Here is a 27,728-nt window from a genome sequence, read left to right on the forward strand (position 1 = left end):
GCAAGTCAGCAGGATTATAAACGTACTGTAGCAGAGAGGAGAAAAGGAGAGAAGGAGAAAAGGGGGGGAGAGAGAAGAGAATGAGGAAGGGTATGGGGGAGCAGGTAATATGAGAGGAGGGAAAGAATTAAGGAGGGAGATAGAGAATGAAATATGAGAGAAAGAGAGGGGGAGAGAGAAGGGGAGGGGAAAGAAAGAAGGGGAGAGAGAGCGGGAGGGGGAAAGAGAGAATGGAAAGAGAGAAAAGAGAGAAGGAAGAGGGAGATAGAGAGAGAAGGGAGAGAGAGAGAGAGACCCCCATTGAATTTTAAACTGTACCCATCAAAACATTCCTTTATTCAACATGTGAAGATACACCTGTGGCCACCTCAAATACTCTCTCTTACTTCACTCTTTCATATCCATAAACTTTATCAGGATATATTTTCTCTGGTGAGATTCAAAGTTTAATGAAAATTTAGGAACTTTTATAAGGAATTTAAAAAAAGGCACTTTGGATTTTTCAATTAAGATCAAACTTATTAGGTAAAAAAATTCTTGCAAAGTTTTTAGAACTTTTTTCATTTTATTTTTAGAAAGTTGGCGCAATATAGCAATAGCAAATGTTTTCTAGTTTGTACAGTAGGTCTTTTAGAAGATTATCCATTTCTCTTCCCAAGCAAATGTGTTTTTGTGTTCATCTCAGGTCTAAACAAAATGATGTAGCATTTTGGAAAAAATATACAGCCTAAAAGTCCAGCGCTTGAAGTCAATATGGCAAATATCTCTACAGACACCATATTTTTACCTTTGGTGCTCAGATAAGCTGGGATCATTGCCACCCAAACACTGCAAAACACCAGCATGCTGAAGGTGATAAACTTGGCCTCATTAAAACTGACAGGTAATTTCCTAGCAAAGAACGCTATAATAAAGCTCGCGCCTGCCAGAATCCCCATAAAACCCAGAACTAAGTAAAAGGCAATATCTGAGCCTTCATTACATTGAATGATGATCTTTCCAGGATCAGAGTGCATGTTGAGCTCCTGAAATGGGGGAGAAATAGACAACCAACTAATGCAAATTGTGACTTGAATGGATGAGCACAAAAACACAACTGAACTGGACAGTTTGACTCCCATCCATTTTCTCCATACATTTCCAGGTTTGGTTGCTTTAAAAGCAATGCAAACCATGATAGTCTTGGCCAGCACAGAAGAGACCGCTATGGAGAAGATAATTCCAAAAGAGGTTTGTCTCAGCATGCAGGTTATATCCACAGGACGACCAAGGAACAAGAACACACAGAGGAAGCTCAGCATGATGGAGACAAGGAGAATGAAGCTGAGACTCTGACTATTAGCTTTGACAATGGGAGTGTCCTGGAAGGAAATAAAAACTCCCAATATCAGTGCAGTTATAAGACACAGGAAAACCGAGACAGATGAAAAGACTATGGCAATGATATCCTGTTTGTAAGATAGAAATTCAATCAGTCTGGGAATACACCGATCCTTCTTCTCATTGGGCCATTCATTGTCCGGGCATTTTATGCAATTCTCACTGTCTGCAAAATAACAAAAGAAAGAGAAATGTAAAAAAGAATAAATGTATATTCAAACTAAAAAAAAATATATATAATAAAAATACAGGGTGATAACCATAATTAAGATCTGTTGTATGTACATGAATCTCAATGGGAAATGAAATGCAGAAGTATCAGCAAATATACCAGGGCATATTACTAAGCAGCGCCCTGCAATGGGTCACCTTCCGGTGCTGAAAGGCGCCTTATAGCTCATTCACTTGACTTGGCCATAATGCTTCTTCCAGAGTCATAAGGTGTCTTATAGAATTGCACAACTTAGTAAACATGGGCCACTATGCCAGGCAATGTAAATGAAAGATACAGTATCATACAACATGGATGTGACAGTAATGTATTACACAATATCTGCACTGTATGTGTTGATCTTCATCCGAATACTAATGCCAAATAAAGCCCTATTTATTCCTGGTCAGTGTTCCCTTACTTTCCAGGTCAAATGATCACGTCGCCTCCGGAGAGTGAATGTGACATACTGTATGTCCTGTCTTCTGCCAATGTTAAATCCATCTCTTGAGCCCATGAGGTGCAGTAAATTTATCATTGGTTTTGGAAAACTAATTATAAGAGTGTATTGAATAAAACAAACATTATTTGAATAAAGTCATTGGCGGCATATGTTAATGTGCTATTATTCACGCTGTAACATTTGATGTTCACATTGTCCTATTCTTTGTATGGTCTGCATCACGTTCATATACAGTATATACATGCATTAAACAATGTGTGTGTTCTTATTTCTTTATTTTGTCTAGAAAGACACGATGGACCATTTTTAAAGCACTTATCCTGCACAAAGTGCCTTATGCTAGTTATTTGTTATTATATATAAATTGCATATGGACGTCATTGATAACACTCAAACTCCACTGCTAATTTTTGACTTTGGCACCCTGACATGCACGCATTTCTTACTTCCATTGGATATTCACCAAATTCCATTTTCCTTCTGTTGTACTGTGCCATTTTCATATTTATTTTTTGGGGAGTAAATGGAAGATGATAGTAAGAGAATGAAGGGGAAGTGGAGGAGGGGAAACAGATGGGAAGAAAAAAAGCATAGAGGATTGTCACGGGAGACCAGGACTTTTAACACATTAATTTCTCTAGGCAAAACAAGGTAGTGGATCAAAATGAAGTTTATTTGGGTAAACTCACGTATAAATAATGAATATACAAAATACTGACGAAATACACACTTACTGGTTGTTTTGTTGTCAAAACTAGGCTCAAATAAGTGCAAGCGCCTGCTTTGGAAGGCTTACTCTGTCACGGGAGACCAGCACATTTAACACATTTATACCCGGGATCATATGATTGAGAAAAGCAAGGAGATAAAATAAATTGTGATTTATTTCACGAATGGACATTCACACAATGTTACACAATTACACTCAAAATACACTTACTGGGACAGGGTCAAGCAAAATAAAATGTTCCCAAAACGAAATCTTGAAAACCAAAGTCTCTAGGAGCAATTTCCCAGGAGCGGGAGTTGCTCGCAAAATTGCTTGAAACGGTCAGCAGCGCTAACTGCAACTGCTGTGTACTGTACTCCGACGGAGCTGCTACTTTCATTCTGCCACCACTGTAATGGCACTGGGAATCTTTAACCCTTACGAAATCTTAGCGGGTTCTTGCATGAATCTTGTTAATCTTGAATGAATCTTAGATGGAACTGTGAATCTGATTCCCAATGGGCTGCATGAATTCTTATAGAGTTTAAATTCCTATCGCTAACCAGTGCAGACAATCCCTCCATGGGAATTAGTTTTCCCACCTATCTTGGAGTTGCTAATACTTTGGAAACCTGGCAGAGGGTGCTTCTAATTTTGCTAAGAGCATGCACCAACCTAGAACCTTTTCTCCTTAGCATATGAGACCCAGCCCCTCTCCCTGGTGACACTAAGTCTGGGCTGGCCACCATTTGTCAAACTGCCTGGACTTTACACTAGGATGGGTGTACTTGACGATCCCCTCCCCAACTAACGCCTTGGGGACATTGAGCCCTTTCAACTCCGGGCTTTTACATATACTGCTGCGGCAGAGTTTATTCGAGCATTTGCCCGTTCTCTGCCGCAGCAGTAGCCTGGCGCGCGCCCGAGAGTGACGGGCGCGCGCCGAAGCAGCGGAAGAGCGCCCTCCGATCGGGGCGCTCTCCCTACCGCTGCCGGGTCCGCCGGGTCCCCCGGAACCCCCTGCCGCTGTCCCGCGATCGCGGGACACCAGGGCTCCCTCGGGGAGCCCCTGGACGCGCGTGCAGGGGGCGCACGCTCCCGAAGACGCGTGACCGCGCGTCTATGACGCGCGGCACGCCGAGGGGCGGCCACTAGCAAGCCGGGAGATTTCCCGGCTTGCGGTACCGACCACACTCGAATAAAGTGTGTCGGTACTGTATTGTGAAACCAAGCCAGCGGGAACCAAGCCAGCAGGATGTCTTAGAAGTCCGGAGCTGCACCTCCTTAGCTCATTTAGTGAGTCACTAGACGCATACTAAGTCGGGGCTAAAATAAATCAGTATTTACGGTCCCCGGTTGTCTGAATGAAAGCCCAAATGTGCCTAACATGTTTCATACACTATTTGAGGGGGACTTTCATTCATCAATTTTTATATAAACTTATAAAAATTACGCTATGGGTGTTTTTCATGTTTCTGACTGAGCTGCACGCACAGCAAGTTTGTAAAAACATTTTTCCTCTCGCCACCTTATACCTGGTGTGACAGACACTGAACCACTATACTATACTGGGGGTTTGTGTATATACCGGGGGGACCCTGGAATGTGATTTCCCCCTGCCCGGTCTTACTGTTCTGGTCTGTGCTGAAGCAGGGAGATCAGGCAATGAGCTGCAAACTGTTTCCTGAGGAGGATTTTGTCCGGTGGTGTGTCCCCCCATGTACCCAGGAATCTGGTAGGATTATAGAGTACATGTTTTGGGGTAAATAGCAAGTCTGGCCCCGTCCTACCCAAACACACCCTGACAACACTTTACCATAAAATCATCCCTGAAACCCATGCCCTGCGAATCTCCGCTGGTTAGCACTCCTGGAACAGTAACACACACACACACACAGACATATATCTTTAATGAAATACCGTGCACATGCCATAACTGGGATGCAGAGCTGACACTTCAAACTCCCCAATATGGCAGGGGCACCCAGCCAGGCATAATACCCTTATTATTGAAATATACCATAAGAGAAAGAACTTGTTTCAAATAGCACTCAAATATCCGTGGTAGTGTGTGTTGATATTCAAATTAATCTTTGATCAAATTGGTTAAAATAAATGGTGCAACAAAATGAATAAAATAAGAGTAGCACCCGAGGAGAACCTAATAATTAACACTTGCAACTGTTGGTGTCAATATAATAGTGTAATACAGTTACTAACAAAAGTATTGCAGTTAGTCTAATGACTAAGTCTATAGGTACTAAGTACTAGTTAAGCCTCTAAGATGAGCTCTATATGATAAAAAGACTCTATGGGAGTCTAAACTGGAATAATGCCAGCAGTTTATTGATCACAGCTTAGATAGCAGACCCCTAATGTCGGTCTATATTGTGGTAATATCCAATCGCTTATAGTCCTAAGAGTATGGACCGCAGCTAGCAGGTACTAGTGCACCCCAAAACTGGAACAACCTACCGGAGACTCTCACATCCACCACCAGTCTAAGTTCTTTCAAATCTAAGGCTGTCTCACATTTTAATCTGGTCTGTAACTGTTCCAAACGCCTATAATATATTTTTTTTAACTGTGCATGCAATGTCTTGCATATAATGTATACCCTGTTCATTTATGTAACTGTATTTGTAACCATGTATTATTTGTCTTAACTCTGTGCCCAGGACATACTTGAAAACGAGAGGTAACTCTCAATGTATTACTTCCTGGTAAAATATTTTATAAATAAATAATTCCGATCAATCTTTTTGAGAAGTTTTTAATTCCAGCCAGTAAATGTTATCATTATTACATCCACTAGATGGAGTGTGTGTACTTGCTTTGAGGAGAATGTTTATGACCTGGCATATTTTGCTAGTGATCCAGTATGTATACAACATAAGTGCCTGCGTTAATATCTGTACAATGTATATGCACCTGTCAAAATTTTTGACTGTGTATCAACTGATACCTTTGAAGTATTTTAAATAGATGTAAAGATCCTTTATTACAATATTCTTAATATTTATAGTTCTGAAATTCAGATGAAGATATATGTATACTATACTACGATCTGACATACTTTGCCAATATGGTGATTTATGTGTTTGTGTTTAAATTTACTATCTACAGTGGCGACACTGTTAATCCTCATACGGCCGTCACCGCGGTTAAAAAAAACGCGGGCGCCGCGCCGCAGTATCCCGCCGCGAACCGGGAAGGTTCGCGGCCGCTTTCCAGCACCCCAGGGCGCTTTCAATAGAAAGCGCCATAGCGCTTTTCTATTGAGCCGCGGGAAAGTCAGGGGAACGTGCAGGGAGCGCGCACGCACCTTTCGGCGACATGCCCGTCACGTGCCCGGCCATCTCCCGTCTTTTTTTAGACTAAGCTGTACCGGAGCAGTAACTGTTTTACTACATAACTTTTAAATATTTGTATTATTCATATGTAACGGTGTTTATTCCTCCTCGCCCCAATCTCAGATTGGGGCCATTACAGGGTGTGTGTGGTGCATATACTGCTGGCAACAGGAGGGCTGAGTCGTCCGCGATGACTTGGGGACACAGGAACAGGCTTCTGGGGTTTATTCCCAACATGATACTCAGCAGTGCAGCGCCTCCATCTGCCGTAGGCTCCAGGGATATACTGTATGGAGATGATCTCCCACGGTAGAACTGATTACCTCTCCCCCCAGTTACATCACACACCAGGCCAGAGGTATATTGCAAACAGGAACGATTTATTACTACGGTCTGCAGTAACACAACATGTACATGTACAGTCTTCTGCCGGATACAGTCTCTTGGCTCAGTTATCACTGAAGATGGTCGCTTGACCGCCACTACAGGCCAAGGGCACCCGCAGCCTTCCTAGCTCTTCGCCATCTCCCTAGCGGAGGCGGAGGTATTGGTTCACACTCACTCCTCTCCGCAGGTAAAAGCACATCAGTAGGCCCCAATCTCAGACTCCCAGATGTGTGATCTGCCTTCCTCAGGGAGCAGGAACAACCTCTCAATTTAGGGCGGTCCTGCCCTTACGTACAGCCGGAAGGCGGGCACCCCGTTGTCCCAGCTACAACAGGATGTGCCAACCTCTGCTGTCATTCAAGTGCAGTACCAAAGGTGAAGGGGAAACCCCTATACCAACTAGTGACAAGCCTGTTAATACCAGGGTTTACTGCCAGCCCAATGGGTAGAATAGTAGCCAGGGGGTTCCCCGCTACACTCTCCCTCAGGTGGATTCCAAACGACCCTGTTTGGGACCTACATTTTTGGGTACCATCTCTGAACCTGAACAAATAAATAACATTTCATATGATCATCCATATATTACTATGCATGATATACTGTACATTTTCAATGGGAAAGGCAGCACATGTCATGTATTCACTAAACACATATAAAATGCTGTAATATTAACACAGGTTCTTCCAACATGGAGAAACCTTTATTTAGTAATAGTGCTCAGGATCAGGCTTTCGCACTAATGCTCCTGACTCATCAGTGACGGTAATGGAGAACACCCTTTTTGGATTTCTTTCTGGGATGTACTTCACCCTGTCCAAATGCACTGATCTCCCATCCTTCCAAACATGCACTAGATACGCTACCCTCTCATGTATATTGTGAATGGTACTTCTGTTGTGCTCTAGTACATAAGCTTTTACAGCTTCCACTAGCCATTGTTCCCAGTTGGCATCAATTTCCCTCATTATCAGCTCAGGTAGGTATGGATACTCAAACCCATGAGAGCTCTGGAACTTCTGTAATATATGCCGTTCAGCTGGGCTAATCTTAGTGAGCCGATGATCTTCAGCTCTACCTGGCAAGACCCAGTACAATGATTCCTCTAGCAGCCAGGGGAATAGTTCCTCCAGCACAGAGGGGACTCAGGATGCTCAGATCCCAAGAAAGAATGTGGATGTAGGTGACTCCATTATTAGGAAGGTACAGTAGATAGGGCAATCTGTTGCCGGGACCGCATGAACCAAACAGTTTGTTGTCTCCCGGGTGCTCGGGTTTGGCACATTGCGGATCGGGTAGACAGATTGTTTTGTGCTAGGGGGAGAATGTTAAAAAGGTTGGAGGAGAGTTTAAACTAGGATGGAGGGGGGAGGGGAATGAAACATATAACGAACTAAATAGAATTGAGGAGGATACAAGGGAGTATGGAGGTAGAATGGAGGCAAGTGCGCATTTGACAAGCAGTGAGATACCAAAAGTACATACAGATAATACTAGAAATCTTTTAAAGACTAAACCAAGTGGGCGCAGAAAGGAAGGAGCAGATAAGATAATAGTACAGGCTGAAAAAAAACTTAAATGCATGTTTGCTAATGCAAGAAGCCTGACAGATAAAATGGGGGAGCTTGAATTAATAGCTGCAAGGGAGCAGTATGATATCATAGGCATTACTGAAACATTGTGGGATGAAACTCATGACTGGGCAGTTAATTTAGAGGGTTATTCCCTTTTTCGGAAATGATCGAGCAAATAGAAGGGGGGGTGGAGTATGTTTATATGTTAAACCGGATATAAAACCTATAAAAATTGAAGATGTTTATAAAGGGAATGATATCACTACCACGATCCTGCGAGCAGCCTTAGCATTGCAGGCTCTCTCCTACAACAAGGGTTTCTATTATTCATTGCTGTTTAGAATTAGGCATGTCCTCGAGCACATCAGCATTGATATCCAATGATTAGTGCTGATGTAGGGGACAGTGCATGCTTAAGTCAGTGTCCTTTGTTGGCTCCGGTTGCGCTCGATACAAAGTTACAATTTTGTTACTGTGTGTAATCTCTGTGTCACTCTCCCGAGCGGTCTCTGCAGGAAGCTGCTGAGTCGTCCTACTCACGGCAGTATTTGCTTGCTGTGGATCTGCAGTCAGCTGTGATCGATCGGGCGATCGGACTATACCCACCTTACACCACAGCCGTCTACCTACAGTGGGTTACTGTGCTTCGGTAACAGGTCGGGGATTGACTAACAATCACCGTTATGTACATCAGGTTGCTGTGTTTCCTGTGATCGGTGAGGTGTCGGGATTCACATCCCTTTTCACAACACAGGCGCGCACACCAGGCTTCTGTGCCTTTGGAGCTGACACTTCACATAATTCCTACCTAGGGACACTACTTTATGCAAGACATCCTTTGCCCTCTTCACTGGTGATCTCGACGGATACCTATGTGATATATACATTAACTGCCCTTTTGACACTTATCCCCTGCAGCAGTTAACACTGCCTAATCCCTAATGATGGAATAGTGGCTACTTACCCCTATTAAGGGATTTCTTCTGCAAGGAATTTTCTGCCAGATTCCTCTTCATATATTTTGAGGTATACATGCACTCACTTTCAGTCAGGGTATGAGTAGGCTGGTTTCTGATACTCTAGCCTCCAGCTACCTTTACCACTGGCCAACAGGGCAGTTATTATACAGCAGTGATTAATATTAGTCCCTTTACTCCAATTATAATTAGGTGTCAGGAATCGGCATTCTCCACGCTCCCCACACAGAGCACTCCCTCACCGCAGGAGGCCCCTGGACACACAAAACAATCCTGCCTTACCGGCCTCCACGGCTCTCCGCCCCTACCGCCCTCGCGGGATCACTCCCCTCGGCGATTCCTCTGCTCTGCGCCGGGTGCACCCACACCCTCCTGCAAGCACACCTGCACCATCCACTGGCTCGGTTCACGCGCGTACACGAGTTACGGAGCACGCTCAGTCTGCACACTCTTCTTCCCGTCCCCCGGACCTCAGGCTCCGCCCCCGCACACTGCACGAGCATACTCAGATTACGAACAAGTCTCACCTGGCATGTTATGTCTGCACCAATCTGCAGTGTCTCCCAGTAGCTCTTCCTGTCCCGCCTCCGTTCCTAATTGGACCTTCCTGCTTTATCTAGCTCATTTCTGCTCTCAGTCTTTGCTCGACATAGTCTCTGTATGGAAGTACTTCTGGATTCTCTCAGTGTTTTCACAGGTTTTGACGCAGCTCGTCCGACTACCCCCTTTGGCTCTCGATCTTGGCACTCCTTGGACAACGCTCACTCTGGTAACCCCTTGAACACGGCTTGGACTACGACCTATCTCCACTCTCCACTCCCTGACTTCGGCAAGGCATCATTCTCTCTATCTCTACAACCGGTACCGGCAAGTATTGTCTACCTTACTACACCTGGCCTGGCAACGCTTATACCACACTCTGGACATGCTCCCTTTGCTGCGGGTGCGTGTATTACCACTTCCCCCTTCAGCTCAGGGGACAGGTCTGGTCTGCGGGCAGCACCGGCGTAACATTATGTCGAGCCCACAAGATGCAGACAAGACCGAACTTCAACAGTTTCTCTCCAATCTGCTTCAGCAAAACCAGGCCATGTAGTGAAAATAAAGGTGAACAATAGCGCTCGTGCAAGCAATGAATTACAATGAATTACAAAAAACCTGTGATATAGAGTCCAAGGTAGTCCTGGAGCTGCCCAAAGAAGTGAATCTGGAATCTCCTACCCAGATTTGGTAATGTAGGGGAAAGACACCTCCTGTGGCGCTGAGGAATGATTTAATTGTGATTGTAGACAAAGTTCTTTTCTTGATGGATTCCAAAAGTGACTAGGACATAAGCGTTATTGAAATGGTCTTATCAGCATATGGGACCGCTTGCTGCAAGGTGAAATTGCGTCAATCCACGGAAGAGGATCTCCTTTTCTGCTCGGGTGTCTGCTTGCTGCACACTGCTTGCTGCTTTCTCCCAGAGTTCAGCCGATCAACTCCTCCTGTGACGTCACCGCTTGTTCTCCACAGCTACGGTGTCTCAGTAATGCCAAAAGACCTCCTACATGTTTCGAAACTCCTACTAGTGGGTTTCTTCCTTAGGGATCCCTGAGGAAGAAACTCACTATTAGGAGGTCTTTTGGCATTACTGAGACACTGTAGCTGTGGAGAACAAGCGGTGACGTCACAGGAGATGCATTCCCAAGGTCTTGGTCGTTCCCGACAACAAACACTTTGTACCATCCAAATTTGTTCCAGAGGTCCTGTCTTGGGATCACTTCTCTAAATCTGCAGGTCATCCAGGTTTTAAGAAGACTACTGATCTCATTTGTCGGAAAATCTGGTGGCCAACGATTTCTCAAGATATTCTGGAGTTTACCCGCGCCTGCCCCACGTGCGCTCAAAGCAAGACTCTCCATCAAAAGCCTCAGGGTTTTCTGTTACCCCTTCCTGTTCCCGACCGCCCCTGGTCTCACATTTCGATGGACTTCATCGTGGAGTTGCCCAAGTCCAGAGGAATGAACACTATCTTGGTGGTCGTGGACAGGTTCTCGAAGATGTCCCATTTCATTCCACTTAAAGGATTACCCACCTCCCCCGCCCTTGCTGATATCTTTACGGAGCAGATTTTCCGGATTCATGGGATCCCTTTGTCCATTGCTTCTGACAGAGGTTCTCAGTTCGTATCCAAATTTTGGAGAGCTTTCACGAAGAGATTGGGCATCTCTTCTTCTTTCTCTTCCGCCTATCATCCTCAGTCCAATGGACAAACGGAGAGAATCAATCAATCCCTGGAGAAGTACCTGAGATGTTTCATATCCGATTTCCAGGATGATTGGGCTCAACTCCTCTCTTGGGCAGAGTATGCCATCAATTCTGCCAAAAACGAGTCCCCCCGGGAGTTGCACTTCTTTATAAATTATGGGTTCCACCCTCCCTGTCTTCCCATCCCCAACATCCCTTCTGGAGTACCAGCCGTAGATGAACGCATTTCTTCCCTCCAAACCGCATGGTCCAGGATTCAGTCTACCCTTCTCAACTCCTCCCGCAGATCGAAACTACAGGCCAATCGTCGTCGTCGTTCGGCGCCCAGTAACAAACCAGGGGATTTGGTATGGCTTTCCTCTAAGCATATCCACCTCAAGGTACCATCTCCTAAACTGGCACCTAAGTTCCTGGGTCCCTTCCCTATTTGTGAACAAATCAATCCCGTGGCATTCCGGCTCCAACTACCACCCAGTATGAAGATTCCCAATGTCTTTCATGTGTCCCTCTTAAAACCATTTATCTCCAGTCACTTCTTTCCGGATCAGACTCGTAAACCGGATCCCATTACTGTACAAGATAACGAGGAATACGAAGTTCACTCTCTTTTGGATTCTCGCCTATCCAGGGGTCAGCTCCAGTTCTTGGTGCAGTGGAAGGGCTTTGGCCCTGAAGAGAGATCCTGGGTACTCTCAAAGGACATTCATGCCCCGGCCCTTCTTAAGTCCTTCAGGAAAAAGTTTCCAGAGAAACCGTTCTTGGACCGTCCTGAGGCCGTTCCTGAAGAGGGGGGTACTGTCAGGAATTGGCGTTCTCCACGCTCCCCACACAGAGCACTCCCTCCCCGCAGGAGGCCCCTGGACACACAAAACAATCCTGCCTTACCAGCCTCCACGGCTCTCCGCCCCTACCGCCATCGCGGGATCACTCCCATCAGCGATTCCTCTGCTCTGCGCCGGACGCGCCCACGCCATCCTGCACGCACACCTGCACCATCCACTGGCTCGGTTCACGCGTGTACACGAGTTACGGAGCACGCTCAGTCTGCACACTCTTCTTCCCGTCCCCCGGACCTCAGGCTCCGCCCCCGCACACTGCACGGGCATACTCAGGTTACCAACAAGTCTCACCTGGCCTGTTATGCCTGCACCAATCTGCAGTGTCTCCCTGTACCTCTTCCTGTCCAGCCTCCGTTCCTAATTGGACCTTCCTGCTTTATCTAGCTCTTCTCTGCTCTCAGTCTTTGCTCGACATAGTCTCTGTATGGAAGTACTTCTGGATTCTCTCAGTGTTTTCACAGGTTTTGACACAGCTCGTCTGACTACCCCCTCTGGCTCTCGATCTCGGCACTCCTTGGACAACGCTCACTCTGGTAACCCCTTGAACACAGCTTGGACTACGACCTATCTCCACTCTCCACTCCCTGACTTCGGCAAGGCATCATTCTCTCTATCTCTACAACCGGTACCGGCAAGTATTGTCTACCTTACTACACCTGGCCTGGCTACGCTTATACCACACTTCGGACGCGCTCCCTTTGCTGCGGGTGCGTGTATTACCACTTCCCCCTTCAGCTCAGGGGACGGGTTTGGTCTGCGGGCAGCACCGGCGTAACATTAGGCTGTCATTTACAGCATGAGATTTTGACTATCTGTCACTGATCTCCCATATGTACTATCAACATAGCTTTTATAGCCATGTTATTTTGACTACAGTTACGTTTAATGCTGTTCTATTTTAAACCCCTATATTTTATATTCATGGATGACAATAAAATAATTTTAATACCAACCATATTACATTTCTGGGACTGAGTGCTCACTCATTAGGTTTTCTTTCTCTTTTTGTTTATTGTGAATGTACCTGACCTAGAGAGCACCTCACCCCTATACCCTTAGCTGTGCGGGGGCACCCCTTTCTCTGTGTGTAGCTACTGCTGCGGCAGAGTTTATTCGAGCATTTGCCCGTTCTCTGCCGCAGCAGTAACCTGGCGCGCGCCGGAGGGTGCCGGGCGTGCGCCAAAGCAGCGGAAGAGCGCCCTCCGATCGGGGTGCTCTCCCTACCGCTGCCGGGTCCGCCGGGTCCCCCGGAAACCCCTGCCGCCGTCCCGCGATTGCGGGACACCAGGGCTCCCTCGGGGAGCCCTGGACGCGCGAGCAGGGGGAGCTGACACCCGATGACGCGTGACCGCGCATCGGTGACGCGCGGCACGCCGAGGGAGTGGGGCTAGGAAGCCGGGGCATCCCCCGGCTTGCGGAACTAGCCCTACTCGGATAAACCGTGTCGGTACTGTATATACAGATATTGCAAGACTTGTTCTTCCCCGTAGTCGCGGGTGAACAAGCAAAAATCCGTGACATTCAGGACAGGGTCTGCCATGGTGGAGTGCATGTTTCTGAATGGGACACTGTGACGGTGAGGGGGTAACCAGGCCATCGGTAAAGGTAATATGCCCGGCTGATTACATCTGAACCATATTTGGGGTTTTAGAGTGTCAGCATTTGAACCTGTTTATTGTATCTGCAATGTATGTACAGATGCCGCTACGAGTATTCTAACAATGCTTTGAAAAATCTGGGGCATTCTCCCACTAAGAATACAAGGAGAAGATTCGGGAGTGATCACAGGGCCGCACTAATTGAGTGAAGTAATAAAGTATATAATAGGGGTAATTATAAATGTGGGTGCAAACTGTGAACTGAAAAGTGAATCAGGCAAAAGAGGGGGGAAGGGGAACACAAAATGGATGTGTCCCCTAAAGAATTCACTAACTGCACTCCTACATAATGTAAAATATTACTTTTAATAAATTTACTTAAAACATATATTACCAAACGTTGTGTACTAAGTATTAAAAATGAATTAAATTGACAATGTCGTACATCCCTGTCAATAAATGTGTGATTATACAATCCCAGAATCAATATTCCTGGGGTTGGAAGGACAGAGGATGCTGTAAGTCAGGGTGTTAACCCCTCTGGAGCAAGTATGCAAACTGTAGGTAAACGTATCCTACACAGTGAGCCTTTGAATGGTCAGAAATCCAGCAATCCTGCTCAGTTATATACCAGCAAGCACCTACAGTGGTAGTAAATGTTATGTTGCATAAGCTTAGAAGGTAACGCTGACACAGGCTCTATTAATGGAAAATAATTCACAACATAGTAAAGCTGGGACTCACAGTATCATTAACAGTGAGTTACCCAGCAGAGAGGCTCTAATTGTGCATATATCATATAGAGCAGGAAGGCAAACTCACTGCCTGTTGTTAAAATTATCCAGCTAATGCCGTCTGCATATATAGAACCAGGAGACTTAAAAGCACTACATTAAAAACAGCTCCAAGTAGGAGACTGACACAAATGCGCGTCCAACGCGCGTTTCCCTCCAGCAAAGGAGCTTCTTCAGGGGCAATTTTACTGGGGGAGAGAGGACTGAGACCTTTTATACCCCTGCAGTACCTTGATTAAAGATTAATGGTTAACCATTAATGCACAACTAGAGCCTCTCTGCTGGGTAACTCACTGTTAATGATACTGTGAGTCCCAGCTTTACTATGTTGTGAATTATTTTCCATTAATAGAGCCTGTGTCAGCGTTACCTTCTAAGCTTATGCAACATAACATTTACTACCACTGTAGGTGCTTGCTGGTATATAACTGAGCAGGATCGCTGGATTTCTGACCATTCAAAGGCTCACTGTGTAGGATACGTTTACCTACAGTTTGCATACTTGCTCCAGAGGGGTTAACACCCTGACTTATAGCATCCTCTGTCCTTCCAACCCCAGGAATATTGATTCTGGGATTGTATAATCACACATTTATTGACAGGGATGCACGACATTGTCAATTTAATTCATTTTTAATACTTAGTACACAACGTTTGGTAATATATGTTTTAAGTAAATTTATTAAAAGTTAAATTTTACATTATGTAGGAGTGCAGTTAGTGAATTCTTTAGGGGACACATCCATTTTGTGTTCCCCTTCCCCCCTCTTTTTGCCTGATTCTCCCACTAATGCTGCAACATTTCTGTGACATTTCTGCAGAAAGACTAATGGCCCATCGGATTAACATAGCAGGGATTCCTGGTCAGTTTTAATGGGACTGCCAGGGATCCCGGCTGTGTTAATCCGATGGGTCTTTAGTCTGTCTGCAGAAATGACACAGAAATGTTGCAGCATTACTATGGGAAAATGACCCAGATTTTTCAAAGCAGTGTTAGAATACTCGTGGCTGCATCAGTAACTGTGCAACAATAAAGAATTTATATGTGTTTTTTTCTTTCCAGGGGTGCCAGCAAGCAGAGATTGCTGGGCTATGAGTTTCAGGGGGTATTTTGTGGAGAAAGACTTTTCAGATTGTGCCTAGATAGTCGGGGTCCATAATTGCTGGGCACCCCAATAATGTACCAGGGTGTCAGGTCAGGTAACACGGATATGAGGTTGCGAGGGTTTTTATGAAACCTAAGTCCAGTTTTTAAAGGGATTGAGATAGAGCCCTGGGAATGAACCTAAGCGTTTTTTCATTCTACATTGGGACTTAGAAAAAATATGGGGAAAAATTCTCAGAATAGAACGTAGCGTTCACGGCTGGTATTGCAAGCCGAAAAGAGTACCAGGACGTTTGGTACTACAGATGCAGCAACGAGTATTAGAACTCTGCCTGGGTAGATTCTTGGGCAGTCTCACATTAAATGCCTCAAAGTTGCTGCAACATTGCCTCAACATTTCTGTTTGATCCTTAATGGCCCATAGGATTAACACAGCAGGGGGTCCCTGCAAACTTAATGGGACTGCACGGACCCCCCGCTGTGTTAATCTGATGGGCCATTAAGAATCTCACAGAAATGTTGAGGCAATGATGAGGCATTTACTGTGAGACTGCCCCAGAATCTCCCAGGAATTTCGCAGGTAAGTGTTCTAATACTGGTAGCTGCATCAGTATCTCCCGCTCAAGGGTTTTTTGGCAGCTCCGGAGCAGATACAGCGGTGGCATCAGGATCTTCATGCCAATTTGTGTTCCAGGACATTTCGGGACAAACCTAAAGACTTTGTTTGACCTCTTATTTCACTATTTCTTCACGATTTTGTAATCCACTTTGTGCGTCTGTTTCTATGGACTAAATGACAATTTGTTTTACTATCTTGTTTTGCTCAATGAATGCTCCCAGTAAAAATGTGCAAATACCTGGTTTCCCGTGATAGACACCACACAACGTTAACACTTTGGTTTCACTACCGGGCGTAGCACCAGCACTGAAGACAGTAAGTCTTGGTTCATGTTTAGGCTTCAATACTGTATGTTTTGAATAAGTGATCTCTCTTGTGACTTTCTGACCAGAGTGTAAACAGCTTCAAGTCAAATAGATGTAGCCAGACCTTATGTCCCAGGAGCTGTGGGAAGCAGAACGAAGCGACTCTGGGGACAGTAAAATCTGCCGGAGGGGCGTCTGTTCTTTCGAAATGGACCCCACAGAGAATTTCTGGCTGGCAGGTGACGCCGTGGGATAGAACACTGAGCCTGGCTACATTAGTACATTATTTTGATCTCTGTTTCCAATTTCCTATTGTTCTGTAATAAAACATGTGTACCAGATGTATTAGAAATCTCTCCCTCTGAACACAGGACACAGTCGTAACAGCAGGCTTGTTGTTCTCCTCTTATCGGGACTTTTCTGGTCCCGGGAAGACAGTTGTCTGAGCATTGAGATCTTGGAATCTATAAAAAAAGAAAAAAGAAATGACACAAAATAGCACAGACTGTAACGTTTGTGATATTAACTCAGAACCAAGACCATTGTTTCTCAGCCAGTGTTCCGCAGTACCCTGGGGTGCCATGGGATTTCTCCTCTTCTAGAGCAGGAAATAAACAGAAGGGCTATTACGGGGCTAGGCAGTTTCATGTGAAGAGAGAACACACAAACAAAAAAACCCAGACAAACAAACACATCCAAAGTGGCCACAAAGTCTAGTTGATGTTTTCACTTTTTTGCACTTTACACACTCATCCAATTATATTCTACAGATAGCCAAATGCTTAATTAGATAATGTTTCCTGTGGAACCAAAACTAATTGACTCAAATCCAAATAAGCACGTTAGACATGATTGGTGACCATACTTGATGCAGCCGTATGGTCTATTTGGGAGCCACATAGTGTTCCCCTTTGTCCCCGAACCTCTTAGTGCAGTTGAGGCTAATATATATTGTTAAAAATGTACTATTCCTAAGCGCATCAATAAACATTGTGAGTGAGGGAGGGGGAGAAAATGGAGTGAGGGGGGAATGGAGTGAGTGGGGAAATGGAGTGGGAGGGGGACACAGAGTGGGAGGGGGGAAAAAGGAGAGAAGGGGGATAGAGAGAGTGAAAGGGAGAGAAAGTAGAGAGGGGAAGGGAGAGAGACGGGGGAGTGGGGCGGGAGAGAGCAATGGGGGGGAGAGAGAGAGCAATGGGGGGAGAGATAGCGCAATGGGGGGGAAAGAGGAGAAGGTTGTATAGGGAAAATGGAGACACAGAGAGACACACGGAGACAGACACACAGAGACAGACAGACACACACACACACACACACACACACACACATACAGACACAGAGATAGCCCCTATCCAGAAATAGACACGCATCCCGCTCCTGCTCTAAAAAAATTGCAGGGCAGCCGATCGCTGATGCTTGGATAGCTGGTGACATCACCGCAGCGTGAGCTCAGTGGCAGCGTGGCCGCAGCCTAAAGCAGCGCAGGGAGATGTGCCGTCAACAGTGGTGGGGGGGGGGATGGGGTGGGGAGGGGGAGATGTGCCTGAAGCGGGGGGGAGGGAGGAGCGGGGAGATGTTCCGGCAGCGGGGGGAGATGTACCAAACGGGGGGCGGGGGGTGGGTGGGGGATGTGGCGGCAGCAGGGAAGATGTACCAGCGAGGGGGAAGGGGGAGACAGGGAGATACATTGCCCGGGTATAAAAGCTAGTATATTATACAAATAATATACAAAAACCTTTAACAATCAAGGAGAGTCTGGAGCTTGTTAGAATGGATGGCGCAATCATCACACGCAGCACATGTAAAAGAGGAAAAGAACAAAGCGCACGACTCTCATAGCGTAAAAAAGTAATTATATTGTGACAATAATAAAGTGTAAATGATTGCACGTACAAGAAAGACTGATCATATAAGCATGGCGTGTTTAGGGTACATGTTACCAGTCTGGAAGATGGGACTTGCTTCGTTGGGCTCCTTCAGCATACACTGCTCCTGATCCAGTATTTTGAATAGCAGCAGGGGTAGCCAAACAACGCTAGCACATATTGTCCGTAACACAGTACCCAATAAAGGTTATATTGAAGAGACAAATGGAAACAAATCTCTCCTGCTACGTCCGATCCGCTTCAGCTCTAAACCAGTCAAGGAACAGCAAAGCTACCGACTTGCCACACTCACAGACCGGGACTCTGACATCACCTCAACACGTCGCAGGTCCACAACGGGCCCCCCAGTGATCAGTGAAGTAAACGAAAGTCCAGTGGGTAGCGCAAGCAGGAACAAAGATGCTGGTAGTATTGCAGGAGAGTGTCCAATGTAGTATAAACAATCCTACATGTTTCGTACCGAACTACTTTGTCATGGACCTGTGTTACTGACAATACTTGCTAGTGTTGTTTGGCTACCCCTGCTGCTACTGTATTTCATATACTGGATCAGGAGTAGTGTATGCTGAAGGAGCCCCACGAAGCAAGTCCCCAAGTCACCCTGAACCTGGTATAGGGATAACGTGGGTGCTCCAGCTATAAGATAAATCTGTGAGGTTTATCTGGTATAAAAATGTAAAGTCAGGTTTTTGCAGTGTGGCAGGAATATGGATAGTGAGAATAGAAAGTAGGAATTCTTATTCTATCCCTGATACCAAAGAAGGACTTAGACATTTTTAGTAAGACACAGTATCCAAGTATATCTTATTAAATGCTTGGTGCACTGTTTATGAGCTGGGGACTTCTAAGTCCATGGTTCTGAGAGATCAGCTGGCTACCAATTTGGTGCCACTAAGTCTACTCGGGTCCCGGACTTGAAAGCCACAGAGAACCCAAGGCATTAGGATGCGAGGAGTACCAAAGTTCTCCTTGAGTACTCATGTCCTGGCATGAATCAGGGTTATCAGGCGATCATTTGCCTGGCCCCAGATTCTGAGGAGCCCGGCCCAGTTGGGAGAACACTATGCTAAGAGGCAGAAGTGCCACATATGCACATGCCCCTTTGCAGAATTGAAAACCATGCCCACCTGGCTTCAGGGTACCGGCAAAACGCTGATAGGCTGGTGGCAAAATTCCCACACTCTGATTGGCTGAGGTATTCTGTGAATGGTACTGAAATCCTAAAAGAAACCTAGCAGCCATTCAGCTCAGGAGATTCTAAGCGCCAAGACAGCAGCGACAGATTTGCACCGACCAAAAGATGCTCTGTTAGAAATAGACGTGAGCCGGCTTCAGAAATTTCAAGGCAAGAAATGTTCTAAGCCCCACTTTTCAGGGCCAAGTTCTGAGAATAGAACGTAGCAGTCGCAGCTGGAACTACAAGCCGAAAAGAGTACCAGGATGTTTGGTACTCGCTCCCGGTCAAGGAATTTCAGCACTCCCAGAGTGGAAAGAGCGGTGGCGGCAGAAACTGCATTCCGAGATCAGTTACAGGACTTTTAGGGCTTAGTCCCGGTCAGCTAAAGCAGGGGTGCACAAACTGGAGGGCGCGCACCCCAGAGGGGTGGGAGATTTGTCTGAGGGGTGGCGGGCAGTTGCAGAGATCCCACACTCTTCCCCCAGGTATTTAAATGAAATGCCGGGGGATTGCTTAAGACCTCTGCAACAAGAAAACTTACTGGGATTCAGATGTTGTAATGCATCTCCATGACAACTCGGCGTCAAATGATGCCGCAGGGTCATGTGACGTGACTTCATAGGCATCAAATGATACCATGGGTCCTGTGACCTGACGACACGTGACGTCGGAGAGTCATCTGTAGGAAGGGGGAGGGCGCGAATCCGGAGCAGGCCAGACAGGGGGGCGAAGCAGGAAATGTTTGCACACCCTTGAGCTAAAGGACTTGTAAAGACTTTGTTTTCTTTGCTATTTTGACTAGGAAAGGTTCGTTTTGTAGCACAGACTCCCAGTAAGTGTGTTTTCCTCTGTATAATTGCAATCCACTGTGTGTACGTCTGTTTCAATGGAATAAATGACAATTTGTTTTACTTCTTGGTTTTGCTCAATGAATGATCCCAGTAAAATTATGTCAATACCTGGTCTCCCGTGACAACCCCCAGTAAGTGTGTATTTCATCTGTATTTTGTGCATTCATTGTGTGTACACGGGTTTTGCCTAGTGAATGATCCCGGTATAAATTTGTAAAATGTCCTGGTCTCCCGTGACAGCCAGCAAGCGGGAAATTTGAACTGGCCAATGGGAACCATGACTACCAACAATGGCTTCCCCTTGCCAGCCCTATATCCCCTGCTGGGTTGGCTCCACCGAGTCTGGGAGAACAGATTCTCCCCCATTAGGAGCCTTTGTCTCCAGCACCAGTACTCCGCCCTTCCCCGCTCACCAAACAGCTTAACACCTTTCGACTTCCCGTCTCCCCTTTGATACCACATCTCTATGCAAACGTCCCGGCTGCTTATCAGAATACCAGGACTGTCTGTATAGAGATGAATCCACAATTTAAAACTTAACATTTTTAAGATAATTTGGGCTCAGGACGGCAACTGTTATATTAAGCATTGCAGACTGAAAATACAATATTCTAAAGGGAAGATATTAAGGGGACAATATGCAGATGCATACCCTGTTTCGGGAGACCAGGGTTATTAACACCTTTTCCTATCGGGATCTTTTGATTGAGCAAGACACAGCAGTAAAATAAATTGTAATTTATTCCAGTATTTGACATACACACAAAGTAACACAATTTACACTGAAAACACACTTACTGGGAACGGGGCTAACAAAATAATTATTCCTTAAAAAAAAAAAGTTAACAAACGACCTCAGCAGGAGCCATTTCCAATGACCGAGAGGTACTCGTGAAAGTCCTGGAACGCAACTCGGCATACAATCCCAGCCACGACCGCTACATCCTCAAAAAGCGGGAAATTTCTGGAGTCAAAATCCAGTATACTGAAGGCGGGTGGGCACCGATTTGAATTCTGCTAAGGGCATGCACAAAACTGGCACCTCTACCTCTTAGCATATCGAGCCGAACTGCTGTCCAGGCTCCTCTGAGTCTGAGGAAGGGCAAATGGTCACCGGATAGCCCTTTATTAGCCCAGGATGGAGGTACTCAGGATTAACTACAGTATTCCTCCTGTTTTAACACCTTGGAATCCCTGAGGCTTTCAACTCTGGATCTTGAGTAGTCTCAGTGGCGCCAAGCTTGGGAGCCATCTGGTCTCTCGCAATCACAGACTTGGAATCCCACAGCCACATATACAATGTTACACGCATTCATATTTGTTAAATAAAACTTATAATAAAATTCTCTCTGAGTACAGTATGTGTCTTTGTGTTTAAACTGGTATAAGTCTTCTGGTCCGGTGACAGGGATAGAATAAGAATGTGTTCCCTACTCTTACAAGCCTTATCCCTGGCACCTGCACAACCCTGACTTTAACTGTTCCCACACAATAAAAACCCTCGCAGCTTTCCTACATAGCTGGAGCACCCCTGAAACCCTATACCAGGTTCAGGGTGACTTAGGCATGGTTTGGACATCCCACCTAATGCTAAGGACCCCAGGACTGTCTGGGGATACCTTGATCCCCATGCCCTCTTTACCTTTCCAGTTTGTGCTGAAGCAGGGAACCCTGGCGGTGAGTTGCAAGAATGTTTCCAGGGTAAGCTGGTGGCAAAATTCCCACGCTCTGATTGGTTGAGGTATTCTGTGAATGGGACTGAAATCCTATAAGAAACCTAATGAAGAGAGTACAGGGAAAACGGCGGTACATCTGCTGCTGCTGCTGATGAAGATTGGAAACCACAAACTGCAAACCACAAAATATCCTAGGTGCAAAAATTTATTTTAGGGCATAGTAACAGCCAAAAAGAACACTCTGATGCGTTTCCCGTGGTATCCCACGCTTTATCAAAGAGTAAAATCACTTACAACGATCACATACTTAAATACCCACAATTCCCTCTCCTCTCCTATGACGCTGTGTAATTTGGGCCAATCGGAAGCGTGGGAGGCGTCACTCCCCTCTAGCTGGTGTAAGGCACATTAGCCTAAAGCAAACCCAGCTGTGCTTCACAGTGCAATTGCATGGGAGGTGAATGTATCCTCCCCTTGAAGACGCGACGGCCCTTCTGGCCAATCATAGGCCTTAAAAAACAGGACGTCCTGAATGTAAACAAAGACTGACTGACAGCTTTATCCAAGAAAAGGAAATGGTGGGTATACTCCTAAGAACAAATAACATTAGGATCATCGCTCAAGACACATTAAATCAGTATGTCTAGCACTGTTCAACACTGCAATATATAAAGGAACAATGATCCATATAATGAAGTAAGACAATTAAAAAACCACTATCAACACTATAGTGGAGTAATACATAAAAACACACAAATTGCTGTGTATTACCCTCACAGTACACAGAGAAAATATATACAGTTAGAACCTAAGTTAGGAATAATTGCCACATATGCATGATATCTAGATCATGCTAAATCTTTCTAGTTAAACATAATGATATTCAAAATGACATTGTAGTTTAACAGGATAGGGTCCTATGGACTATATGGTTGCAAAAAGATCAAAAATGATTATACCATCAAACACGGATATAGGTGCAATACAATTTACAAGTTTAAGATAAGGAATTAATTTCAATAAATTTGTATTCTTGAAATAAGGACACTTAGCCTTGAATATCATTTGATTAAAATAATCAATTTGATAAACTCATTATACCATGGTGTAACTTTCAATATTAGGTATAATTGGATCAAACAATATTGCACGTATTCCAAACTTGTGTCTTTTATAATCACAGACTCTTTACTTAAGTAATTCTTTTTTTATAAAAAAGTGCTGCAGTTCCCAGTCTACATTGAGCCCTTGAGGGGTTCTGGTATTAAATTGAAACATCCAATACATCTTACGTTTATTTAAGATGTTTAGCCTGTCACCCCCTCTTTTTAACATTTCTACACACTCAATTGCCATGAATTTGAAATTTAATAGCCCGCCCTGGGGACATTCTACAAAATGTCTTGACACTGGATATTGTATGTCTTTGATTCTGATGAATCTCACGTGTTCCATTATTCGCTGTTTTAATGGTCTTATTGTCCTGCCAATGTATCCCTTAGAGCATTTACACCAAATATAATAAACTACAAATTGTGTATTGCAATTTATGAAAGTACTGATCTCATAGGGTTTTTTTAATCTGTAAACTTCAATGTTTTTGGCTGGCCTTGCATATTTGCAGATCTTACATTGGCCACATCTGAAAAAGCCTTTTGTTTTTATCAATGTAGTAGTTTGAACATTGGGAGTAAATGTTCAAACTACTACATTGATAAAAACAAAAGGCTTTTTCAGATGTGGCCAATGTTAGATCTGCAAATATGCAAGGCCAGCCAAAAACATTGAAGTTTACAGATTAAAAAAACAGCGAATAATGGAACACGTGAGATTCATCAGAATCAAAGACATACAACATCCAGTGTCAAGACATTTTGTAGAATGTCCCCAGGGCGGGCTATTAAATTTTAAATTCATGGCAATTGAGTGTGTAGAAATGTTAAAAAGAGGGGGTGACAGGCTAAACATCTTAAATAAACGTGAGATGTATTGGATGTTTCAATTTAATACCAGAACCCCTCAAGGGCTCAATGTAGACTGGGAACTGCAGCACTTTTTATAAAAGAAGAATTACTTAAGTAAAGAGTCTGTGATTATAAAAGACACAAGTTTGGAATACGTGCAATATTGTTTGATCCAATTATACCTAATATTGAAAGTTACACCATGGTATAATGAGTTTATCAAATTGATTATTTTAATCAAATGATATTCAAGGCTAAGTGTCCTTATTTCAAGAATACAAATTTATTGAAATTAATTCCTTATCTTAAACTTGTAAATTGTATTGCACCTATATCCGTGTTTGATGGTATAATCATTTTTGATCTTTTTGCAACCATATAGTCCATAGGACCCTATCCTGTTAAACTACAATGTCATTTTGAATATCATTATGTTTAACTAGAAAGATTTAGCATGATCTAGATATCATGCATATGTGGCAATTATTCCTAACTTAGGTTCTAACTGTATATATTTTCTCTGTGTACTGTGAGGGTAATACACAGCAATTTGTGTGTTTTTATGTATTACTCCACTATAGTGTTGATAGTGGTTTTTTAATTGTCTTACTTCATTATATGGATCATTGTTCCTTTATATATTGCAGTGTTGAACAGTGCTAGACATACTGATTTAATGTGTCTTGAGCGATGATCCTAATGTTATTTGTTCTTAGGAGTATACCCACCATTTCCTTTTCTTGGATAAAGCTGTCAGTCAGTCTTTGTTTACATTCAGGACGTCCTGTTTTTTAAGGCCTATGATTGGCCAGAAGGGCCGTCGCGTCTTCAAGGGGAGGATACATTCACCTCCCATGCAATTGCACTGTGAAGCACAGCTGGGTTTGCTTTAGGCTAATGTGCCTTACACCAGCTAGAGGGGAGTGACGCCTCCCACGCTTCCGATTGGCCCAAATTACACAGCGTCATAGGAGAGGAGAGGGAATTGTGGGTATTTAAGTATGTGATCGTTGTAAGTGATTTTACTCTTTGATAAAGCGTGGGATACCACGGGAAACGCGTCAGAGTGTTCTTTTTGGCTGTTACTATGCCCTAAAATAAATTTTTGCACCTAGGATATTTTGTGGTTTGCAGTTTGTGGTTTCCAATCTTCAGCAGCAGCAGCAGATGCACCGCCATTTTCCCTGTACTCTCTTCAATTGTTCCTTGGTAGGAGCATGCAGGACAGGACCAGGATATCCCCAAGGTCAGCAGTGAGTAATCCATTTACTTCATTTATGTGATCAGTCCTACACACGGTTACCTAGACCACCACATAAGACTTACCTATATGGCTAGTGGCACAATCTATGGGAGTGTGTTTTAACATTGGACTATCTGGAACCCTGAGTCTTATGAACTGTCATATGCTATGAAGATGTTTATATTTTTATATCATGATCAAACATTGCCTACTCCTGGTTAGCATCACAAGTGGGAATTAACCCTCCCCTTCCCTTCCACCTATAAGAAACCTAGCAGCCAATCAGCTCAAGAGATTCTAAGTGCCAAGACAGCAGCAGCAGATTTGAACTGACCAAAAATTGCTCTGTGAGAAATAAACGCGGGCCGGCTTCAGAAATCTCAAGGCAAGAAATTTTCTAATTTTTCGGGGCCAAGTTCTGAGAATAGAACGTAGCGGTCGCGGCTGGAACTACAAGCCGAAAAGAGTACCAGGACGTTTGGTACTCGCTTCCGGTCTAGGGATTTCAACACCTCCAAAGTGGAAAGAGCGGTGGCGGCAGGAGCTGCATGCCGAGTTCAGTTCCAAGACTTTTCGGGCTTAGTCCCGGCCATCTAAAGGACTTGTATAGACTGTGTTTTCTGTGCTATTGCGACTAGGAAAGGTTAGTTTGGTATCCCAGACCCCCAGTAAGTGTGTTTTCCTCTGTATAAATGTAATCCACTGTATGTACGTCTGTTTCAATGAAATAAATGACAATTTGTTTATTTCTTGGTTTTGCTCAATGAATGATCCCGGTAAAAAGGTTTAAATGCCTGGTCTCCCGTGGCAGTATCATGGCAAAATTCTGGATCCTGTAGTTTATCTGAAAAAACATAGCTTTAAAAAAATAGAATAATATTTTTCGGACCCAGAAGAAAAAGCTCATAAGAGGAACAAATGTTATTTTACATCTAAAGTTGGAAATGTCAAAATAACATACTCTCTTGTTGCCAAACTTCCTCTAATTTGAATTAATTAATTTAAAATTGCTTCTCACCTGGTTGATGTTATTCTTCCATATTATCGCTCTTGCGTTTAAGTTAAACTGCTGATCTTCTGGAAGCCATTGCGTGAATGTGCCAACAATGTTGAAAAGCATGGTCTTGTTAGGTAGATTTATCCAGTTATTGATCCTATACATGGTCTCCAATTCTCCATTTTCATCAAAAAACACATGTGCATCTTTATAAGGAATTTTGTTAACATAATGCTGCAACTTTCAAATAGAAAATATATTTATTTACAACATTTCATTTGTACTAGATAGTTACTCTGACGATAGGGTTTAGCCGACCTCCATTAATAAAGGTCACACCCAGATAGTTACCCTTTAAACCGTACGGCAAAGGCAGAGAGTGTCAGCTCTTGGGTCTAATATTGCACCTTATCGTGTCACCCAGTAATTCTGTTCACCCTTATAATGTCCCCAATAGCGTTATAAGCTAGGATACATGCGTTTGGGGTTAACTATGTAAGCCAAGTGGGCCAGTTAATGCATTCTGTGCTGTATTCCCTTTGACTCATGGCCCCGTACTGTCCTGTGCGAGCTTATTAGTGGGTTACCTTGTTTGGTTGGCCCCTTATGAGAAATCGCTGCAGGACAGAGACTTCTGGAACATGAGGAAAAAGGGGGATATTTTGGGGGGGAGGATTAACCTGTATTGCCTACAAGCAAGGTATTAGAGCTGGGTCTAGAAGGTTTGTATCCTAGAACTGGTTTTAGAGCCCCAGTTCACAGAACCCATGTTGTAGTTCAAAATGTAGACTGCAAGTTTTAGTGTTGCTGTGTTTTTAAACTGTAATGCGTGTTGTGTTTGTGCTGTGAAATGCATGCAGAAATACCAGTTTTGTGACAAAAGGCAGCCTATTGTGGATTAGCATTTCAATGCCACCAGCCCAAGTATAGGACTCCCTGTGCTAATTGCAAAAGACATGCACGGGTGTGGCACATGATGAGGGGCAAGGGCTATGGACTTACTATCTGGAGTAGAAAGCCTTTGTTCCAGCTATTCATTGAGGACCTGTAACGGATTGGGGGACTCACGCTTCCCAGTGTGTCCCCATCACCCCAGTTCCTATGACACCCCTCTTCCATACACTCTTGCCCCTTCCCTGCCTCCGCTCGTGGCCGTTCCTCTGCGGCGCGGTCTGCGTGCTCTGACGCGCGTTCGGGTCATGTGCGTGGCTCCCGCATTGTGTGCACACGTTCCCGGTCACTCCTTACCCCCCGTGGTGTGTGCATTGCTCGGCATGCCTCTATCACCCCAGCCCTTGTCTTACCGTGCTCCTCCGCCTCTCCTTCCCTTCCGCCTCCACTGTCAAGCGTCTGCCCGGCGGTACGCCCCTCAT

General features: G+C 44.6%; 1 protein-coding gene across 1 annotated transcript; it reads right to left on the reverse strand.

Moving 5' to 3' along the window:
- Positions 1 to 638: 638 nt before the first annotated feature.
- Positions 639 to 27,728, reverse strand: LOC142465091 (vomeronasal type-2 receptor 26-like). The gene is made up of 3 exons (XM_075569039.1): positions 27,660 to 27,728; positions 26,377 to 26,595; positions 639 to 1,361 (listed from the first exon to the last, which is right to left on the reverse strand). Exons 1-3 carry the CDS (start codon positions 27,726 to 27,728, stop codon positions 639 to 641), a joined length of 1,011 nt encoding a protein of 336 aa, XP_075425154.1.

This window comes from Ascaphus truei, chromosome 1 (genome assembly GCF_040206685.1).
Source record: "Ascaphus truei isolate aAscTru1 chromosome 1, aAscTru1.hap1, whole genome shotgun sequence".
Taxonomy (NCBI): Eukaryota; Metazoa; Chordata; class Amphibia; order Anura; family Ascaphidae; genus Ascaphus; species Ascaphus truei.

What these genes read in the sequence shown, in the direction of transcription:
- LOC142465091 (XM_075569039.1), bottom strand. Translation starts at nt 27,728, where the DNA reads ATGAGGGGCGTACCGCCGGGCAGACGCTTGACAGTGGAGGCGGAAGGG. An exon ending in AGGAGAGGCGGAGGAGCACG is followed by an intron (nt 26,596 to 27,659) that starts GTAAGACAAGGG and finishes TCTATTTGAAAG; the next exon opens with TTGCAGCATTATGTTAACAA. An exon ending in GGAAGAATAACATCAACCAG is followed by an intron (nt 1,362 to 26,376) that starts GTGAGAAGCAAT and finishes ATTTCCTTCCAG; the next exon opens with GACACTCCCATTGTCAAAGC.